General features: G+C 40.8%; 7 protein-coding genes across 7 annotated transcripts; 4 read left to right on the plus strand and 3 right to left on the minus strand.

Annotated features, from left to right (window-relative positions):
• Nucleotides 1–982: 982 nt before the first annotated feature.
• On the minus strand, nt 983–1,297 carry BDR25DRAFT_203231 (uncharacterized protein; the record flags this gene model as incomplete). The annotated part of the gene is made up of 1 exon (XM_033684414.1): nt 983–1,297. A coding segment is annotated over one exon (315 nt), but the record flags the coding sequence as incomplete, so codon positions are not given.
• A 12,862-nt stretch (nt 1,298–14,159) lies between these two features.
• Nucleotides 14,160–14,393, plus strand: BDR25DRAFT_158973 (uncharacterized protein; the record flags this gene model as incomplete). Its single annotated transcript, XM_033684007.1, has 1 exon — nt 14,160–14,393. A coding segment is annotated over one exon (234 nt), but the record flags the coding sequence as incomplete, so codon positions are not given.
• A 1,075-nt stretch (nt 14,394–15,468) lies between these two features.
• Nucleotides 15,469–15,888, plus strand: BDR25DRAFT_98841 (uncharacterized protein). The gene has a single exon (XM_033699347.1). It carries the CDS (start codon nt 15,539–15,541, stop codon nt 15,851–15,853), a length of 315 nt encoding a protein of 104 aa, XP_033541023.1. The 5' UTR covers nt 15,469–15,538; the 3' UTR covers nt 15,854–15,888.
• On the minus strand, nt 15,888–16,378 carry BDR25DRAFT_98825 (uncharacterized protein). Its single transcript, XM_033699346.1, has one exon. The coding sequence runs from the start codon at nt 16,319–16,321 to the stop codon at nt 15,923–15,925; it is 399 nt and encodes a 132-aa protein (XP_033541024.1). The 5' UTR covers nt 16,322–16,378; the 3' UTR covers nt 15,888–15,922.
• Nucleotides 16,379–17,068: 690 nt separating this feature from the next.
• BDR25DRAFT_396849 (uncharacterized protein) lies at nt 17,069–18,095 on the minus strand. The gene is made up of 2 exons (XM_033698464.1): nt 17,564–18,095; nt 17,069–17,493 (listed from the first exon to the last, which is right to left on the minus strand). The coding sequence occupies exons 1-2, from the start codon at nt 17,789–17,791 to the stop codon at nt 17,113–17,115; spliced, it is 609 nt and encodes a 202-aa protein (XP_033541025.1). The 5' UTR covers nt 17,792–18,095; the 3' UTR covers nt 17,069–17,112.
• A 176-nt stretch (nt 18,096–18,271) lies between these two features.
• BDR25DRAFT_98854 (uncharacterized protein) lies at nt 18,272–19,980 on the plus strand. Its single transcript, XM_033699348.1, has 2 exons — nt 18,272–19,543; nt 19,597–19,980. Exons 1-2 carry the CDS (start codon nt 18,390–18,392, stop codon nt 19,880–19,882), a joined length of 1,440 nt encoding a protein of 479 aa, XP_033541026.1. The 5' UTR covers nt 18,272–18,389; the 3' UTR covers nt 19,883–19,980.
• A 931-nt stretch (nt 19,981–20,911) lies between these two features.
• BDR25DRAFT_319443 (uncharacterized protein) lies at nt 20,912–21,369 on the plus strand (the record flags this gene model as incomplete). The annotated part of the gene is made up of 2 exons (XM_033691825.1): nt 20,912–21,110; nt 21,221–21,369. 2 exons carry the CDS (start codon nt 20,912–20,914, stop codon nt 21,367–21,369), a joined length of 348 nt encoding a protein of 115 aa, XP_033541027.1.
• Between the last annotated feature and the right edge of the window lie 282 nt (nt 21,370–21,651).

The raw sequence follows: 21,651 nt of genomic DNA on the forward strand, positions 1-21,651 counted from the left end.
CGTACATATGGAGGTCTAGTGTCTAAGCCAACTTCAAATGTTGCTTTATTACAATAGGCTACGCAAGCTACGTTACTGCTCTTGTTATATTAATAGATTTAAGTAAAGCAGAGTTGTTTTTCTTTGTGTACAGCTAAGAGCTAAGGCTTGTGACGCAGACAGAAGGCGTAGTACTTATGTTTTGCAAGGTATCTCCTTACAGTACTAGCATGGATGCGGCAGTGGGTCTTAGACAGTGTCGCAATAGTCTAGAGCGTAGCAAAGGGATTATTTGCTGCCTAGTGAATTAAATGCCTCTTAGCGCGTTTGTTAAGCTTTAGAGGCTAGCCTGTACGCAGGGCTTTTGTATAGATAGGCTGGGGCTGCTTGCGCAGCCGGCGGATGTTATATGTAACTGTTGACTTAGGAATGCTAAGATAACTTAAAATTTTGCTAGCGCTCACGCTATAGAGGTGGAATTGCCATATTGTATTAATAGTAGACTTAGATAGCTCTTTGCGCAAGGTTTTATTTGCTTTTGTAACTATTGAAAAAGGTGGTAATTTGATTAAGTTACAATTGATTGAAATTAAAGCATTGTGGGGTGGCCTAGGCCTCTCGCTAAAGTGGCCAATCACTTTTGGTAGGCGACTGTACAGTATATAGTTAGCCTAGAGCACTCTTAAGCTCCTTAGACCTTACAATACACTAGTACAATTCACCTTGTTTGGATCTCAATACCTTGTCGACTCTCTTACCTATGACCCCTTCTCAGCTCATGCATGAGTATTCACCCACGGAGTCGACTGTGTGCCCTTGATGCGTGCATCTATAGGCTATTGTACTGTGTTGTCTTCTGACCTAATATAGAGCTGTGGCTGCTGTACCATTCCGGTAGGGTCCCAAAAAAAGAACATACATTTCCATCCAATAGCGATGATCAGATATAAAGGTCAAGTTGAATGCGCATAAGCGAGGCACTGCTGCTTCTTGCAGGACGTCTTTCCACCCACAGGAAATCTCTGCCTTGAGTCCTAGAGGGACGGCCTGGAAGCACCACGATTGGATTCAATCTGACCTCAATTACGTCCGGCTTGGTGCCTGAGGGAGTTTGTCCGGGAGGCAAGCCTCTGCAGGCCTCTCGTTCAACAGACCAGGATATGCCATTTGGTGTCGCCACGACTTGTGGAAAATAGATGTTGAGGATGGCTTGCCATGCATGCCATACGACATCCTCTTGTGTATAATAGGCTCCTTTTTTGTAAATTTTGCCGATGCATCTGTAGGCCGAAGTTGATGTTTCCCAGAATTGGGGTGCCCAATTGGGAACGCCAAGGTTCGACGCAATCGACCCTGGTACCTGTCGTTGCTGTTGTTGTCTGAATTGAAATTAGACTAAGTAGAAGCTTGTAGAAGTAGAGTGATTATCTTATGCTGCTATATTTTCCTTTAAACTTAAAGATTGCTTAAGAGTGTAGTAGACGTTGATGCCCTTGAGTTAATATAGATGTAAAAGCTGTTTGTAGTAGATGGTGTGCTCTAATAAGAATAAGAACAGTTAACTACCTACAAATAGCGCTTTATATGTTTTACGCGCATGTTACTCCAACAGCGCGAATAATCTGAAGCTAGCGCTTAGCATTTAAGGGTGCGGCGAAGAGCGTGCGACAGGCGACGAGCGGCAGCAATGGGCGCCTACGCTGAAGGCGCTTAAGGATTAGTTTATAATGAACGGCATGTATGCGTTCTTCGCGCCGAGGCCTCTGGTATCCTATTGGATACTCGCTCCCCACTTTTAGCGGCTTGGCGCCGCATCCCACCACCTGTCTTCCCCCAACGCCTTTAAAATGTAGATTGCGCTCGCAGTTTCAGCGCCGTAAGACGCATCCAGTACACCACCTACAAGAAGAAGTCATCAGCCTACGTTTACAGTATGTTTATAAAATATATCTCCTTGAATTTCTTTAGAGTCTTAAATGCTGACACAAAAAGCTTTAATATGTCCTAGACACTCCCTCTTAACACGTTCTGTGCGTCTGATGGAAATGTGTACACTATGGACGGGAAGTACGTCCTTCAAAACAACAGTTGGGTCCCACGCTAAAGCGCCGGCCACAGCAATACGTCTAGTCAGCAGAATCAGTCCAGTCAAGCTCAATCAGGACCTTCAGTCGGACCTGTCTCTGGGAATGACATCAGTGCAGCCATGCACGCGCAATTTGGGCAGGTTCCTCCTTCGCAACCACAGCTGCCGCACCAGCCGGCAACCAATTCATTTCAACTGACGGACGAACCGGCTGCACCTCCAATCGACTTAGACCCGTCTTTTAGGGCAGCGAAGAACCAACATATAATGATTGGGGCTTTTGTTGACGCCTGGGATGCTATATCTGGTCGAAATGGATGATACTTTAGCGACCAGTGATGTTTGGTCGGCATGGGTCATGTCAGATGGAATGCCATGGTAGATCTATATTATTGTGACAGTGAATCTTCAGGGTTCTGTGGCTCGAAGTAATGAAAGTTGCTTTTTTTACTTTAATGTCTTGACACCCTAATACACTTAAGACTGCATTAAAGATTATTTTCGTACCTACACCATGCATGTGACTACTAGGAGCTAATCATACGAAGTACAAGCGCCGTCGGCGGCACATTCGAGTACTCGCAGAAATTTCACCTCTATCCTGTACCAATGTCTCTCGTACGAATTCTTGATTAAAGTCATTGAACCCCCCTATGACCACTAGAATACCCGAACGCCTGTTCAGCCCCCAATGGAACGTCTAAGCGGTGCTCAAATCAGGAGGACATGGTAGCGGAAAATGCCTGTCGATTCTGCATTTGCCCTTGAATTCTATGTCGCGCGCTAAGTTTGTTCGTAATATGGGGTACCTAGCGGTTTGAAAGTAACAACTAGTTAAGGGTTCTTAAAATATTAACAGACAATGCTTAGCAAGGAAGTTCTATACCCTTATTTTGCGAACTATTTAGAGCCTTGAGGCTGCTCCTTAGACTGTTAGATCGCTAACAGCTACGCCGCATCCGGTGGAAACAGTCCTGGCGCTAACTGGTTTTCTGTCGCTAGAGTCGCAAGTTTCAAGCATAGCACATATCTTGAACTTGACACGCGGGCGCCAACAGCTACACCGCACCTAGTGGAAACAGCCCTGGCGCTAACAAGCTTTCTATAGCTAGAGTTACAAATTTTAAGCATGTGGCACATAGCTTAAACAGACACGCTAAGCGCCAACAGCTACGCCGCACCTAGTGGAAACAGTCCTATCTAACAAACTTTCAGTAGCTAAAGTCACAAGCCTAACGACGCCCCATTAGATGCTTGGCGTAAATTTAAAAAAAACATATCGCTAGCGTTAAGAGGGGCATAGTAGTTGGCAATTAGACTAATACTTAAAACGGAGAGCATTTGAAGCTAAGCTATATTTCTTAAAGTAAAAGGTAGGCGATTAGCAGCCTAGGAGCTAGACAACCTCTACAATCCTAATACCTTGTACTAGCGCTTGCCGCGTGAACTGAAACGAGAATGGGAGAAGGTCCCGCCTCTATTAGTTGTAGGAGAAGCGCGCGCAATCTAGCCCCTGTCCTGTCTTAGGTCTCTAGTGTAAAGAATATGGAAAGAAAATAATAAATTATGTGCTAGTAGAAAAGTATAAATATTTAGTATAATAGTAAATTTACTTAGCCTACCTATTCAATCTCTAAAATAAACCCTTTATACGTTCTAGTATACACAAAACCAATTACACTTCTTGCTTTTCACGTCTGCTAACATGGGAATTACGAAACGAATGCGTAAGTTTTGTACTAAAGTCTTTAGACATTCATACTAATAGTCTATCTTGTAGAAACTGTAAGGCCGAGATGGTGCTTACGTGCGACGGGTATATATACTATTCTGCACCCGAAAATTAACGTTGGTTGATTATTCGTACCTTTTGGTTGTATTGGCGGAGTGGTGCGGAGCCCTGTCCTTACAGAAACTATGAATTACTGTCTTTAGACCTACCGTCTTTCTATACCTACTCTTACATTTTACAGTAATACTCCCACACGCTACATTAATAGAATTTTCATAAATGTAGCTAGCTCTATTGCTTACTAAATGTGTATTAAACTCCTCTAGAGTTCCTAACATTTTCTTAGTAGAGTTACAAAGTAGAGATAATTCCACGTCTTCTACTCTCGAAATACGTCTAGGATACTTAGGTAAGAAACACTCTAGTTTATATTACTTAAACTTACTAACCTTTAAATAAGCGTCTGTACTTTAGTATTAAGTAAACTACTCTGTTAACTAAGCTTAGAAAAGACCACAAATACTATACTACACTCTACAAGTTCGATTTCATTTACTAATTCAACTAACGCTTAACGCTAAGCAAGCATGATATTCTTTGCACTTACAGTCTAATTAAAAATACTTCTAGGTGTTCTTGCTAAAGCTAGCATTCTTTTTGCTTTTAGCTTGTTCTTTATTATCTTGTTAAAGAAGAACTTTAAAGAAGTGGAAATAGACAATCTAACTGCATCTAGGCGTAGACATTTTTTATTAAATGCTTTGTTTACAACTATATAGATTTTAGTTGCATTTTCACTAGCTTTAGCAACATCTATAAATTAAACAACAAATTTAATAACTAGCGTATGTCACCTAATTTCTACTTTTCTTTTATAAGTAGTAGTCTTATTAGATATCTAAGGTTTGATATACTAAGGTACACTTTGTTTTTAGAATAAGACTATAGTTTTTTTACTTATGTCTAGTTAGCTTTATGTGCTAACGTTATTTTTTAATTATTCTGCTTTATTTTTTGTGTTAACTAACTATAGAATGCTTATAGATGCTACACATGGTTTATAACTACTTTAGATGTTTCTAGTTTAGTTCTAAGTCTTTTGTTTCTAAGAATTTGTGCTTTATAACTATAGTTAGCTTTAAAAAGTGTTATTCTTATAGCTAATAATTGTAAGTGTTAAAGGTAAACTAGGCTGCAGATAGCTACTATGCATAGTCTTTTCTCCTTTTATTTATATACTTCTATAGATATATTATTAGCGTCTAGTTAGTCTATTTAGTCCGTCTATCTATCTTTTAATAATATGCTATAAAAAGTTAGATTTTTATTTTTTAGTTTCTTATTAAATATTACTAACGCTTTAACATAAATAGCTTATTTTTATCTAAGATAATAACGTTTAAGACTTTATAGATAGTAATAACATACCTATATAGCTTATATGCTATTTTCTCTATAACTATTAACTTTTCTACTAGCTAAAAGTATACATAGTTAGTTATCTTATCTTATATAACGTACTTCACAGGCGAGTTGCTTACACACCTAAGTCGCTTACTTTTGCTAAGACTACACCCTAACAAACTCTATTATAGCCTATAACAACTTGCTCTAGCACTATATAGTATAGTATAGCTTAGAATATTATTTAGATACTACTTTTACTTCTTACTTACATGTTTGTGTGTTATACCTAGTCTAATTACACTATTTATAGCGCCTTTAGAATAGCTTATCTACTCTAGCTTACACCTGCTTTTTTGCCTTCTTTCTATTACTGCGCGCTTTAAACTCCTTTAGAGCTGTTAAGTATAGGCCTTTTTAAATTATTAAAGCCTTTTTTACTTTAATTTACTTTTTTTTATGTAATTTATATTACATAGTAGCCTTATTAGCTACTTAAAGCTTAGTAATTTTTTATTATACTAATACTAGCTTATATGTAATTATTACTACTTTTTTAAAAACTTTTTTAAACACTTTAACTATAAAAGTTAGTAAACTATTTATATGTTTCTAAATTTTTATTTTTATAAGCATTAATTATAACTTAAGTTTTAAAGTATTACTTAAAGTTTATAACTACTAAGGCTGTTTATGTATAAGTAGTAGTAGTAATAAAGTGTGTAACTTTACATTAAGGCTTATTATAACTTATTATAGGTTAAAAGAAACTAATCTAGCACTTTAAAACTTTTTTTAGATATTACTAAAAGTAATTATAGTATTATAGGCTACTTTAAAGCATAGTAAGAACTTTATTTTTATAATATAATGTACTTTATAGGCAAGTTACTTACACACCTAAGTTGCTTACTTTTGCTAAGACCCTACTACACTACTCTTTCTACACTAATGCATTTCTAATAACACTACTTAGACATGTTAAAGAAATGTTAAATATAGCTTATGCTTTAAGCTTTTAAATAAAACATAACACTTTTTAAGCAACGCGCTGCAGCTATTTATAAGGTCTTTTAAAAGATAATAAGTAACTAACACGCTAGACAACTTTTCTAAGCTAATTATATAGCTAACTTATAAAAGCTAGATAATAATAAGAAAAAAGTAATTATTTAGCACATACTTAAGCTAGATGTGTAAGGATTTCCCCCTTAGCTAGCAGCTATAGCTAATATAGCTAATTCTTTACACGCTAAGCATAATATAAGCTATATTAGCATAAACTAGCTTAATATGTTTATTAAGTGTTACTTAAAGCTTAAAGTAAAGTTTAAGCATAAGTATAACTATAAAAAAGCTTTTTATAAAAATTCTATAGTAATTTAAAGCTAGTTTAACCTTATAAAGAATATTAAAGCTAAGTATAGCATTTAGAATAATAACATGTATAACTTTAATAAAATAAGGTTTATAATAGGCTAGATATCTACTAGAGTAGTTGCTATAAGTTTAGAGAGATAAGGACAGCTAACAGTGGTCTAGCTAGGCAACTAGAAGTAGATAACAGCTATCTAGAGCATTAATACTAAAGGGTAAGCTATTTTACCTTTTATTATCTTTTAAAGTAGCAACTACTTTTTAAACTAGTATAAAAAAAAATCTACTTTAAGATTAAGTTATTATAATCTCTAAGCGCAGCTAGACTACTAATTAGCTTAGTTTAGACTAGTTAAAGCACTTTAATGTGCATATAAAAAAGTGTACTGTTAGCAGCTACTATCTACTAGTTATTAATAGCTATAAAAGCTATAACTTACTTTATTTCTAGTAATACTATAAAAATAATAAAATTATTACTATTTATATGCCTTTTTACTTATTATACTTTTTATAGCTACTTAATGTAGGTTATTTTACTTTTTTAAAGAAGGTGTATAAGCGCTAAGCTAAAAACCTTATACATAACTAGATTACTTATATTATAAAAATAAAGTTTTTACTATGCTTTAAAGCAGCCTATAATGCTATAATTACTTTTAGTAATATTTAAGAAAAGTTTTAAGGCGCTAGATTAGTTTCTTTTAACTTATAATAAGTTATAATAAGCTTTAATGTAAAGTTACGCACTCTATTACTACTACTACTTATATATAATAAGCCCTAGTAGTTATAAACCTTAAGTAAGACTTTAAAACTTAGGTTATAATTAATGCTTATAAAGATAAAAATTTAAAAGTATATAAATAGTTTACTAACTTTTATAGTTAAAGTGTTTAAAAAGGTTTTAAAAAAGGCAGTAATAATTACGCATAAGCTAGTGTTAGTGTAATAAGAAATTACTAAGCTTTAAGCAGCTAATAAGGCTACTATATAATGTAAATTATATAAAAAAAAAGCAGATTAAGGCAGAAAAGACCTTAATAATTTAGGAAAGCCTATGCTTAATAGCTCTAAAGGAGTTTAAAGCGCGCAGTAACAGGAAGAAGGCAAAGAAGCAGGTGTAAGCTAAAGTAGGTAAGCTATCCTAAAGGCGCTATAGATAGTGTAATTAGACTAGGCATAACACGCAAATGTGTAAGCAAGAAGTAGAAGTAGTATCTAAATAATATTCTAGGCTATACTATACTATATAGTGCTAGAGCAGGTTGTTATGGGCTATAATAGAGTTTGTTAGGGTAGGGTCTTAGCAAAAGTAAGCAACTTAGGTGTGTAAGCAACTCGCCTATAAAGTACGTTAAGTAATTTAGTTATATATAAAGTTTTTAGCTTAGTGCTTATACACCTTTTTTAAAGAAGTAAAATAACTTATATTAAGTAGCTATAAAAAGTGTAATAAATAAAAAAGTATATAAATAGTGTCGCGTACAGCTATCCGTCTACATATATCCTTCTGCTGTGCTAGCTAGAAGGTTGACCTTTTAGCAAAACGCAACAAATAGTAATAATCTTATTATTTTTATAGTATTACTAGAAATAAAGTAAGTTATAGCTTTTATAGCTACTAATAACTAGTAGACAGTAGCTACTAATAGTACACTTCTTTATATGCGCGTTAAAGTGCTTTAACTAGTCTAAACTAAGCTAATTAGTAGTCTAGCTGCGCTTAAAGACTATAATAACTAAATTTTAAAGTAGATTTTTTTTATACTAGTTTAAAAAGTAATTACTACTCTAAAAAATAATAATAAGTAAAATAGCCTACTTTTTAGCATTAATGCCCTAGATGTAACAGCACAGGCAAGACAATGGGTCCGAATGCGGTGGGAATCCACTTAGAGGCATATAGGAGTGCGTGGGGACTCTAAACCTGGGAATGCCATTAACACCTATAGGCCTTGTATAAAAGGATATTAGAAAACTACTAAGCTAGCTACAAAAGTAAAGTGTAACTAAATACATAAGAAAATAAAAGTACAGTAAGAGGCAGGGCAGAGTTAGAGCTAATATAGGGTCCCTTTAGATAGGTTCTAGGCAACCTAAGATAAATATAATTTATAAAAATTAAGTTAAAGTTAAAGCTAATATAAGAGCCTTTTAGGCTATCTAAGATAGAACAATTTATAAGGATTATTACACTACCCTCCCCCCTCTATAGACTAATAGTCTTTATTAGTAGTTATAGTTTAAAGTATTGCTGTTATATCCTTTACATTCTTAAACTAAAACTAGTCTAATTTAGCTAGGTGTCTTTGCTAAGTATTTCTTTACACTACTAGTAGTGTTCTCTAAACTAAACGCTACGCATGTAGTTATTAATTATTAAAGTAGTAAGTGTAGTTTATTAATTAGAGCTAATTTAGATAGAATAATAAAGTCTTTTTTATAAGTCTTTCTTTCTAGATTGTATGCTGTAAGGTAGGCTACTATAGCTTTAAAAGAGTTTACCTAGGTATGTTTAAAACTATAATTTAGTACTTATAGGCTAGAAGGAAGCTTCTTTTATAAGTAGAAAGACTAATTTAACTAAGATACCTTTTTTTTAATAGCTGCACTAATAAAGCGCGCTTTAAATGCAAAAAAAGCTTCTTCTTTATTTATTTTAAAAGTCTAGAATGCTTACTATGCCTTAGTTTTTTTCTAACTAGTAATAAAATAAGCTTATAAGAGCTTTATTATATCTTTTACACTCTTAAACTAAAACTAGTCTAATTTAGCTAGGTATCCTAGCTCTAGATAATCCTTTATAATACTAGCTGTGTGTCTCTATATTAATGCTATATGTGCACACTTGCTCTAATAGTAATCTAAATTAATATTAAGTCTGTTTATAATAAAAGCTTACTATTATTTAAACATAGGTTTTTTACTATCTATAAAAATCTTAATCTTAAGTGTGCATTTAGTAAAGTAGATTTACTAGGTTTAAAAAGTACCTAAAAAGTCTCTTACACTTAGAGTAGCAAAGGTAGTATAAAGTGTTATTAAAAATAATTTAGTAGTTAGTAGAAGTTAACTAGCAGTTTTTAGCTAAATTAGCTGCTTAAGCTATACTTATAATTAAGTAATTTAATTATTAATAAATATACTGCTAAGGGTTAACTCTAAATTAAGTAAAAGTATAGCTTTAGGTGCTGCAAAAGTAGGTTTAGCTAGAGCGTATTTTAATTCTAGAATTAAAAAGTAGTAGTGAGTTAGATATTAGTAGTTGTTTTTAATTCTAATAAATTATTAGTGGTCTTTAAGTTTCTACTTTAGCGCCTTTTTATAAATTTTCTAAAAGTAATCTTAATTATAGAGGATAGAAAGTTTTAAACTTAAAGGCTTTAGTTAACTAAAGGTTAATAAGATCTAGTTTATAGACTAACTAGTTTAATATAACAGTGTGTAAGTATTATAACCTAAACTAAATTAGATGCGTTTTAAAGCTTAGATATTGTGATGACAAGCACTGTCTCTACTACTGTATTCAGCTAGGGAAGCAAGGTAGAGTAGGTCGGCTCTATTTCAGCTAAACTAGGATGGGGAGTGAAGGAGGCGAAGGGTTTTCGCGAGAGAAAAGCTTGCGCAGCGCCAAGGCGCTAGCGCGCTCGCTTAACCCTTAGCGAGATCATGTGATTAGCAGCGGAGCTTGACAAGCAGCACCGTCACAGATATAGTTAAATAAATAATTAGTGTAATATTATAATAAGGCTGTTACTAGTAAAAGTAAGTTTTTTAATATAATGTAACAGCATAGGCAAGATAATAGGTCTAAATGCAGTAGAAATCTACTTAGAGGCATATAGAAGTGCGTGGGGACTCTAAACCTAGGAATGCTATTAACACCTATAGGCTGTGTATAAAAGGATATTAGAAAACTACTAAGTTAGCTACAAAGGCGAGGTGCAACTAAATACATAAGGAAATAAGGGTACAGTAAGGGGCAGGGCAGAGTTAGGGCTAATACAGGGTCCCTTTAGATAGGTTCTAGGCGACCTAAGATAGATACAATTTATAAGAATTAAGTTAGGGTTAGAGCTAATACAGGGGCCTTCTAGGCCATCTGAGATGGAACGATTTATAAGGATTGTTACACTAGATAGCTGTTGTCTACTTCTAGTTACCTAGCTAGACTGCTTTTAGCTGTTTTTATTTCTTTAAACTTATAATAACTACTCTAGTAGATATCTAGCTTATTATAAACTTTATTTTATTAAAGTTATAATTATTATTATTTTAGATACTATTCTTAGCTTTAATATTCTTTATAAAGTTAAACTAGCTTTAAATTACTATAGAATTTTTATAAAAAGCTTTTTTATAGTTATACTTACACGTAAACTTTACTTTAAGCTTTAAGTAGTGCTTAGTAAACATATTAAGCTAGTTTATACTAACATAGCTTATATTATGCTTAGTGTGCAAAGAATTAGCTATATTAGCTATAGCTGCTAGCTAAAGAGGAAATCCTTATGCATTTAGCTTAAGTATATACTAAATAATTACTTACTTTTTATTATTATTTAGCTTTTATAAGTTAGCTATATAATTAGCTTAAAAAGGTTATCTAGTGTGTTAGTTACTTATTATCTTTTAAAAAACCTTATAGGTAGCTGCAGCGTGTTGCTTAAAAAGTGTTACATTTTATTTAAAAGCTTAAAGTGTAAGCTATATTTAATGTTCTTTTAACATGTTTAAGTAGTGTTATTAGAAATACATTAGTGTAAAAAAAGTAGTGTAGTAGAGTCTTAGCAAAAGTAAGTAACTTAGGTGTGTAAGTAACTCGCCTGTAAAGTACGTTAACTTATATATAATTATTACTACCTCTTTTAAACTTTTTAAATGCTTTAACTATAAAAGTTAGTAAACTATTTATATACTTTTAAAGTTTTATTTTTATAAGTATTAATTATAACTTAAGTTTTAAAGTATTACTTAAGGTTTACAACTACTAAAGCTTATTATATATAAGTAAGTATGTGCTAAATAATTACCTACTTTTTATTATTATCTAGCTTTTATAAGTTAGCTGTATAATTAGCTTAAAAAAGTTGTCTAGCATATTAGTTACTTATTATTTTTTAAAAGACTTTATAGATAGCTATAGCATGTTACTTAAAAAGTGTTATGTTTTATTTAAAAGCCTAAAGTATAAGCTATATCTAACATTCTTTTAACACGTCTAAGTAGTGTTATTAGAAATGCATTAGTATAAAAAAAGTAGTGTAGTAGGGTTTTAGTAAAAGTAAGCAACTTAGGTGTGTAAGCAACTTGCCTGTGAAGTATATTATATATATTCTCTTACAAACTATTAAGTCTTCTTTAGAATTTATCTACTAATACTATTCTTTACTATCTTCTATACGTTATGCTTTCTGCTTTACAATGCTTTTACACTATGCTATTTTCTTTATTTATTATTTAAACTTACTATAGTTATACAGTTTTTTTAAAGTAGTGTTTTATATTATAGTAGTTTAAAAAGTCTTTTCTTTCTACTTTAGTTTTTCTATATATAAAGCATCTATTAAAAATGCTTTTTATATTTTTTTTACAGATTTTTATTTTCTTAGGTATACATTATTTCTAGGTATAAATAGTAGTAGAGTAGAGCTTTATTCTACTAAGTTTTTCTTAAGTTTACTATTTTTATTTTTAAAAAGTAAGTTTTTAAGCTTAGTTAGTATATTTTTATTATATAAATTTAAGCTTTATTCTTTTTAGCTAAAAATTACACTTTGTATAAAAATGCTTTTTGTTTACTAAAATTATATATTTTTTAACAAAATATTCTAATCTTTATTTCCTATTAAAATGGATTAAATATGGGTTATTTAGCTGTATAAAACAACTAATGTAGGCATATGTGTTTATTAGTTGCTATAAATTTCATTAAGTAGTTTTAGGAATTTATTTATCTTCTTAGTTTTATAAGTAGCTACTCACCTTTTTCTTGTTTAGGACTAGCTCTCTCTCGCTTTAGAGACCTTACACCCCGCCTCAATCTACCTAGGTCGTCTCTCATGACCTAATTGACTGCTCCATACTCTCCACCATCAATCAGCTCAAACTCTGCGATAACTTGGCTTTGTAGCAGAGGCGAGCAAAGAATTTCGCAGCGGCGAATTCCATGTCACAGAACGGGTAAATGTGTATGATTGTTTTAGGCACTCCACCTAGAGCTACATCCTGACGTATACAAATTTCAGGCGAGATATAGGATGTCGAAGCCGAAACTAGATGCAATTTTAGCCAACTGCTCTTCATCCTATGGCAATAATACGGCAAAGTATTAGTTCTATCTCAAGTTCGCCTTGAAACATAGGCCAAGTCGCCAAGTGTTATTAAAGACGGGCGTGTGTGAGAATTAATCATCGATAATCGTACTATGCGAAAAGGCTGTCGTCAGGTGTTGCCCACGGGTTGTAAGATCAGCGTTCTCTACACCCGAGGGCAGGAAAAGAACTAAAATATGCGCAGAAGAAATGAGAAGCAAAAAAAGCGGATCTCTATTATCAGTAGCATAGCTTATCGAGGACATTCAAGAAGGGTGTTGGCCTCCTCCTCCAGCCAATCAGCTTGGTCTTTTTAGCTGACAAATCTAGCTCGCTGTTGGCTCCGCCCTGTTGTCACCCGAGAAGGATTCGAGCTCGAACAACGTGTTTCAAGTCCCCTCCTGCGGCGAGGTTGCGGCGGGGTTGCGGCAGAACTGCGGAAGTGGCTGTGCAGGTGATCCTATATCTCTAGGCTCCCAACTTCTGCAAAGGGATAAACTTCACACGTCCTGTTTTGCGAGGAAGTTTGGATTGAATTTGTGATAGTGGCTTCAACGCAGGGCAGCGTGATCTGTTTCGACCGGACATACCGTACCACGAAGTACAAACAACGTTAGAACCTTAAGAAGACACCAAGTTATTATGGGATCTTCATACAACACCTTCCCCGACCTGAAATTCTCATCTCTAACCTCTCCCTCGGAGGCTCATCTCGAAAGTCAAACTGGGGTAGCTGTCCGAGCCAACCGACGCCTCTCCCGGAGAAGGTGTGGTATCAGGATCATTGTCACATTCGCAGTTTCTATCGCCGCCATTTACTTCCTCTTCTACTGGCGAGGTGAAATTGGCCACACAGACACCTCTGAACCGATCTCTGGGGCACCAGAGAGCAACGAGACATGCCACTGGTGCATTATTGACGTGCCGGAGGCCCAGAAGGAGTGGCCGGCTGTGGGATATGATTTGACAGAGTCGTACGGGTATGTCTGCGACGTGATGCTCTCTTTAATGTAGTGTAGTGGGAGAGTTCTTGATAACCCTTTCGATAGTGCCGCGACGATCATCTTCCGTTCAGGGGAAGTGGTCAACATTGGACCCATTGAGGGTGACAAAGCATACAAGGACGCGATGCACAAGCTGTCGCTGGAATCGTCCAAGCACACCGCGTATGATTCCGACCCTACCTCTACTAGACTTCTTTCCTGACCACAGCAGACCCCCATACGACTGGTACCGGGACCCTCCCGGCGGCCCCATCGCAGGCCTGTACGACATCCCGCGTCGCAGGTGGCGCTCGTTGCGCAAAATGCTTGGACTTGCGGCTTCTCCGGAAGTCGGTTCGATCGCCGGCCTCCTCAAATTGCTTGCTGCAGAAGCGGACAGCGCAATTCAGCTTCGAAATCCCGCGCAGAACGGGCGCAAAGCCGTCATCACATCACCAGACCTGCTCGCGCTCTATGATGAAGACATCTACGACGTAGCCGAATACGCGGGACTCAATGCTTCCGGGACATTCCCCTGGGAGACATCATATTTCCCGGAGTCGTTGTTGAGCACGCTGACGTTCCAGCGACAGCCCAAGTATGCCGATGCCGCGTTTATGGGGTATGGCCTTGGGCTGTGCAAGCATCCCGAACACGAGGGGATGTGCAAGGGAGAGGAGAGAGATATGCCGTGGAGGTACACGATGGTAGTCTACGTTTCAAGCGTCGCTATCGACGTAGAGTGCCCGCCGGAAAGGTCCGCTGCCAGTACACGAACGTTGCAGTGGCAGCAGCATTCGAGTTATTTTGACGATTCACTAGGACTAGGTGATAATGAAGACGAAGGGTACAGGTATTGGCTGAAGGTGCATGCACTGCTGGAGGACTGCATGGCGAGGTTTGGCATCTGGCGCAATGTAACAGATGTGCTGCTGATAGGTGAGAAGGCCGGGGATGACCGGGTCGAGGCCGAGGTGAGGAAGGCAGTGATGCAGAGGCCGCAGAAGTATAAGCCGAGGGTGTTTAAAGCTCATGATCCCATTTTTGTACCGAGCAAGGGAGCAGCGGAGATGGCGGCGCGGATTCTGTGGACGCCGGAAGGGTGCGGGATTGACACACCAGCGGAGGGGCGGAGGACGTGCCTGCAGGGCCTTGATGCAAAGGGCTAGCAATATGGACGTTTCAGGGGCATTGAGTATGGAGACCCTACCGAAAATGGGTAATTAATCCTCTAACCCTACCCCAGCGCCTCTGCTGTCAAGTGGTTCACGATTTTCAACACGCCCGCCTGCTCCCCTATCTCATCTACGGCCACCAATCAAAAACTCGTCTTCCAACTAGCGAACATGCTGCGCGGCTTCTGTAGTTTCCACCTTATCGTTCTTTTTTATCTTAATAACTCTATGTCTAGGGACTTTCAACTTCTTTTTTCTTTTAGAGGTTTCTATCGCTGCTTTTAGAGACATTTGTCCGACAGGGCGCGCAACTGAGAACGAATGACGGCTACGCACTATATATCGCCTGGCTTGCTCGAGTCTAGCACAGACCCGTTATCTGCGGCACAGCGTTCTCTATACTATCTAATTACGTTCTGTTGCGTCGCCAAAAGGTCAACCTTCCCGCTAGCACAGCAGAAGGATATATATAGGCGGATAATTGTATGCGACACGTTCTCCACTACCAGTACTTACAAGCGCGTTTACAACCACACCACCAACCACCCACTTGCAACGCCCACTCTAACCATCCCCCACTGCACCATTACACTATTCCCTATACTCGCACCACCCGGCGGCAAATTCGGGTTACTCGGAACCGCCGCCGGTGCGCTAAATGCTGCATTACTCGTTCTTGTCGTACTCCTGCCCGTCTCCACTGGTCCATTGCCCGCCCTTGTTGTCAGATCCCTAACCTAAAACTCGCCGCCTGCGTCTCACTAGGCTTGATATCCCACAAGCTCGCTAAACTCGTGTGAGCCATGGGCGGCAGCTCGAATGTCAACGTCGCCGACAGCGCGGCAAAGAGCGACTAGGCTTCGAGCTCCTCAGTCGCCGTAGTCGTGAAGGTTGTGGTCTCGTAGAACGTGGCGTATGTGACGGTGGACTTGGTCGGCAATGTGGCGAAGTCGAAGAACAGATACCACCACGTCACTGTCCAGTACCATGACCGTACTCTTGCCTACACTCGGCACCGCACTCGCACTCGTAAACACCGGGGCTTCCGTCGTTATCGGCGGTGTAGTCAGTGTTGCAGAAGGAACGTCACCGCATTGCGATGAAGCCGTCATGTACGTCGTCGTCCCCGATATCATGGCCGCCGTGCAGCTATAATCTGTACAGCACTTTATCTGTCTGGTGCTGGAAAGCTTGACATATATATTCTTCGCTTCGTAGTAGTTTTTGTCAGAGCAGCAGTCACCAGCGGCAGCGGCCGAATCCTGCATACAGAGAACATCGTCAGCGTTACAGTTTTCGAGGTCCCTGCGATAGATGGGAGAGCGTACCACTGCAATACTAATAACTTGCATTACACGTCTTCTGACTATCTCCTAACTCCGCACTTCGATCCTGCAGCTGCGGTATCTAGCGTTCTTGCCTAGCTGCGAGGAAGGCGCGAACGCAGCTTAGTATTCGTCTGCGGCGATTGCTCCGCTTCCGAAGCCCTCGTTGTTTTTGGCGAGTCCGAAAGCGTCGAGGGGAGCGCGCTTGCCTGTGCCGGGAGTGTGAGAAAAAGGCGGTCGCTGCGACGAGGGTGGAGGAGCTGTGCATGATGGAGGTTAGTGGGTTTTTCTTTTCTGGAAGAATGGGGAGACTCGAGGAAGCTTTGGAACGAAGAGTGCAAAAGACTGGATGCAAAATATTCGCAAAACCTGCGAGGATTTTCAACTCATACAAAGCGCACAAAGAATTCGCACTTCTCGTATGTATACCAACACCGATCTCCACTGTCCCGTATCCCGCACGCCCAACCTCATCCTGGAGTGGATCATCCGCGATCGCTCTAAGGGTTCATTTCCACGTTCGCGGGCTAGCCAAGCATTTGGAAAGGCTTGGTCTGTTGTTCGGGGGGTGGGCGGGAAATAAGCTTTTTGGTGGGAGCTTGGGCCACTGATGAAGGCGCTAAGGGGCGGGATCGACGGGATGGGGTTCAGGGGTTCAAGATGCCGAAGCAAGAGGACTGCACGGGACGCGGACGAGAATAAATTGACTCCAGAACGGTTGCGATTGAGTCATCTCATTGTTGCCATAAAATCAACAGCCACTGCACCGCGGAAAGAACAGCCAACGTACATGTGCCGACGTTGAGACCGAGATTCGTGTCTCCTGCAAGTCCCGCTGCGATACCACCAATAAGGGAAAGTACTAGTGCGACGAAAAGCCATTTGGCTGCCACCCTCCCACTGAGCTCGTAGTACAAGTACCATGCACCGCAGCAGCTAATATAATTCCCTTTGCTGCGCCGATTATCACTGAGAATATAATCCGATATCGACGACAATTCTGATGCTCCCCGGGAACGATCGCGGACTAGAAGTGTGAGAACTTCGTCTTTTGTGAATTGTGCCTGGTAAAGTAGCACTGGTGTGCCTGGTTCGATGTCTCCCGTCGGCAAAGCCTGGTCAAGTCAGTATGGCATAGGGTGTGGCATGGTTTTTTTTTTTTTTTTTGGATGTTCCATTGCTTACTTCTGACAGATCAACTTTGGCGATAGAAAGACTTTGCATGAGAAACTTCCGAGTGAAACTCCGGAGGTAGCGGCGAAATAGGTTCCTCGGGGTGCAAAGCTGATAAACTTTCTTCTGGAGATCACTGTTCAACTCTCTGGGATTGATGCGCATGTATTGCACCGTACATGTACCTCGTGGTCCAGGAATTAGTAAAGGAATCGGTTCGGCGAAGGTCTTCAAAGCCATGGTATCGAGGTTAGGTCACGTGATGATGCAGAAACGTGGTTTCGTGAATCCGTAGCTGTGTTAGGGAACGTCGGTCGTATGCAAGCTCATGGATAGTTGTAGATGGTGGAAGGACTCGGATTGATGGCAGTATGGCTAATCGGAGACGAAAAGATCTTTTATAAGCCGTGTGTCTAGCTATGTCTGGGGAGGGTTCAGCGCACAGGTGGAAGTGAAAGCGCGAGAAAACCATTTGGGTGATTTGTAGACACCAATCCGCATGATGTGAGCTCCTACGTCAAGAGACAAGAATTCGAACCGTGTTCTGATGAGATTCCGAGTGCTCTGAAGAACAGCGCAAGTTGTGCTCAACTTGCTGAGCGCCGGGGGATCCCGTGGCGTCGTGTGCAGCCAATGCAGCCAACCAGCGACAGGCTCCAGCCATCGCAATTGAGGCTGAGCGCACAACTTGTGCGCAACTCAGATTGCGGCCTTGAAACCCCACGCGTCGCGTTCAGCTTTCACACAGTTCTTGACCTACCTCTCCAACACCACAACGCGCTTCTCCCACTACCCGCCGGTCTTGTCTTCAAACTTTGCATCGCGCACAACTCTCGAAATGTCGGACACTTGGACGCGCGCCATGGACGACGAGTTCTTAGCCGAGCCTCTTCGCAGAAGGTCCCAGCCCCCCCCAAAAGCGCCGAGCGCACCCACACCCATCGAGTCGGCTTGTTCAAAAGACAAAATCTTTTCCGAACTATTAAAACGTGAACTTGGTCTACAGGATGAAGGCAGCAAGAAGCGCCGCAACTCGGCCTCGTCGGAACCGTTCACTCCGTCCTTGAAAAGAGCGCGCACACAATCGGAGTGCGACAGGATCCCGCGTCCTTGCACACCTCCCAACAAGATCATACCTCCATACGGCCTGTTTCCAAGGCATACACATCCTTCGACACCACCGACACCAAAGCACATATGTCCTTCGACACCACCGACGCCGAGCCAGGTACCGTCGCTTTGTGGGAGCAGCATTCCTTCAACGAATACAACTCCTCAAAAGCTCCTTTGGACCCCGCAGCAATTCGATTTCCACAAATACCCCGTCCCCTCTTCGCGCAACTATGCATCGATGAAGAGGCCCAAGAGGCCCCGAAGACCCTTGGCAGGGCATGGCGACGCTAAGTCGGAAGTATCGCGGCTCTCTTTACTCACGTGGTTGGATGGTACAGCCGACGAAACTTTACTGGAGCATTCTGATAATGAAGATATTCTTCTGGGCGAGGACCAAGATGCTATACCCCCCAGCAGCCCTCAGAGTGACGAGGGTTCGCCGGGTGGCAGCGTATCTGACAACGAGACGTGGGGTGAATTATCGTCATCTGAAGATGAAGGAGCGGTGCTACTGCCTCAATTTCAGCAATTCCTTCAATCCGCTGTGAATGATCTATACACGCACTTCCAAGAATGGAAGAAGAATGCCGGCCACCAAACTCGGGGAGAGCGGCAGGACAATCATCAAAGTGGCACCAGATCCTCATTTACAAACACGACCGCGTCATCTACACAGCCCAAAGGCGGAAGGTCTAACAAAAGCCCTGGAAAGAGACGATCCGGCGATGAAGACGAAGACCGGGCGTCCAAGCTACCAAGGCTTGATCCGAGCCGAGAGGATCAGGACACGCGGCTGCTAGCATGTCCATTTGCCAAAAAGAATCCTCTTCAGCATCGGAAATGCTTCAAGTACGTGCTACAGGAGATAGCAAGATTGAAGTAAGTGCCAGTCATCCGCGTATGCTATATATACACTCGCTAACCCAGCCTAGACAGCATCTCCTAAGAGTGCACCAAGTACCCATCCACTGCGCTCGATGTTCAAAAGTCTTCGACACAATAGAAGAACGAGACCACCACTCCAGACAGCCAGAATGTATCGTTCAGCCACCTCGCATATTCGACGGCATCAACGAGAGCCAGAGGCGACAGCTAGGGAAACGCATCTCGTCCAAGAAGAGCCGCGAAGAGAACTGGTATCTCATATACCAGATCCTCTTCCCTGATGCCGCACGCCCAGAGAGCCCATGTAAGTCGTATAGCCCATCCCAACTATAACACCTCGCTTACTCCGTGGTAGACATCGAAGATATCTGCCTCTCAGAAGAGCTCCTTGCGATCCGCGAATTCGCCACACAAGCCGCCCCAGCGCGCATCGCCGCCTTCGCCAACACCCACCTTCCCTCATCTCTCCGCTCCAACCAACAGCAGGTCGAATTCTTCACACAAGCCGCCGTCCGCGACGTCTTCAACATGATAATCGAGAGCTGGGACAGCAGCAGTCAGTCTGGTCAGTCTAGCATCGAAAACACACCGCATCGCTCGACATCGGGCGGAAGCAGCAGTGGCCATGACTCCGGGTACTCGACTACTGGGCCGCCCTCAGGAAGCAGTGGGTATTCCAGTGGAGGGGCGTCTGGGTCTGGTGTTTTCAACGATGATCCTGTGCCAAGGCCGGCATTTGGGCCGCTGCCGAGTGCGCAGGAGCTGGAGCTGGTGACTGCGGGGTTGGAGGGGAGCGGGGAGTGGGATTACGAGAATGTTTTTGGGAACTTTGGAGACAGCACGAGGGATTTCTTGTTCGATGTGCAGGATTGAACAGTCTTATTTCCTGAAGCGAGCGAAAAGATGGGCACCTTTCCCTGGACACTCCGTACCCGAAGGCTGTGTTCTAGCCATTAGCTTTGATTCAGCATGTCCTGCACAAAGATGATTCGCACTTAGATAACGACAGACTAAGAGTTCAAACATTGAAACCAGTACAATTTGTAAAACGTCCTCTCATGGCGTCCTACGAGCGCACCAACACACCCCTTCCCGCACGTGCTCCGAAAAGCACCTTGCCTCCCCAAACCTCGCAGTCTAAACTGTTGCAAAGTGCTCTCCCACCTATTTTGGGCAGTCAACAGACCAAGACTGGATTTCGCCCGAGAACTGAACACAGTCGTCGAGCCTGGCAGCCTTTGCATTCTTGCTGCAGTTCTTGTCGGTGTAAATTGTTCCTGAAGTCTGTTAGTCAATTTCTCCTCCTACACATCTATTCTAAATCAAGGCGGTTAATTGCCTACCGGTGCATCCTGTTCCAAGATGGGTTACCTTCAAGCTTTTAACATTAGTCACAGGCTGGCAAGTTCCCGGTCCATGGGAGTCGGGAGCATCCCAGTTGAAGGCGTTGCCGGTGCACTTTGGGCCGCTCCAGGTGGTGAGGTGCGAGTCGGCAGCCACGAAGGCGGCGAGGGCAAGGGCAATGGAGGTGGTAGTGAGCTTCATGGTGATGGGGGGAAAGGTAGGATGATGTTTTTGAAACGGTGTTTGAAGTGTGTGATAAGTGTGTTGATGGAGATGTTATGGGGACGTTGGAGAACGAAACTGAATGTCTTTATACCTTCTATCTAGTTATGGAGGTCGGCTTAAATCGCTTCATCGATCCAAGATTGGAGTCTTCCCTTTCGCAACATGTTGGAGCTGAAAGTCATCCGAAGCGTCGCATAACGTTCACGCTGACTGTTGAGAGCGGGTCGCCCATCCCCACCTTCAGTAGCTAAGTGACGAACAATGATACAGGGAGTGCATCTACAGGCTTGCTATTTTTGCATCAAAGTGGAACCACAATTTCCTCTAGAGCCTCACAAGGTCAAGCAATAATTGACAACCTCGATATTGCTCCTCGCACCATAATCATCATCAGCCTACTCCGCGGGTGAAAGCGCAGCTTGCCTGTTGTTACTACATTATTGTGACCTTAACACTACTGATTTGCTAAGGCTTAGTCGGAGAACTAGGCACACTTCCCTTTTTCGTACTCGTTGCTGCAGACTTCCCCGGAT

The sequence above is a fragment of the Lindgomyces ingoldianus genome, assembly GCF_010093535.1.
Source record: "Lindgomyces ingoldianus strain ATCC 200398 unplaced genomic scaffold BDR25scaffold_48, whole genome shotgun sequence".
Taxonomy (NCBI): Eukaryota; Fungi; Ascomycota; class Dothideomycetes; order Pleosporales; family Lindgomycetaceae; genus Lindgomyces; species Lindgomyces ingoldianus.

Excerpts from the sequence above, each read along its gene's own strand:
- BDR25DRAFT_98825 (XM_033699346.1), bottom strand. The coding sequence starts at position 16,321 with ATGCAGGATTCGGCCGCTGCCGCTGGTGACTGCTGCTCTGACAAAAAC.
- BDR25DRAFT_98854 (XM_033699348.1), top strand. The coding sequence starts at position 18,390 with ATGTCGGACACTTGGACGCGCGCCATGGACGACGAGTTCTTAGCCGAG. Across the intron at positions 19,544-19,596 it reads CAGGAGATAGCAAGATTGAA|ACAGCATCTCCTAAGAGTGC; the intron begins GTAAGTGCCAGT and ends AACCCAGCCTAG.
- BDR25DRAFT_396849 (XM_033698464.1), bottom strand. The coding sequence starts at position 17,791 with ATGGCTTTGAAGACCTTCGCCGAACCGATTCCTTTACTAATTCCTGGA. Across the intron at positions 17,494-17,563 it reads CCAAAGTTGATCTGTCAGAA|GCTTTGCCGACGGGAGACAT; the intron begins GTAAGCAATGGA and ends TGACTTGACCAG.
- BDR25DRAFT_98841 (XM_033699347.1), top strand. The coding sequence starts at position 15,539 with ATGCGACACGTTCTCCACTACCAGTACTTACAAGCGCGTTTACAACCA.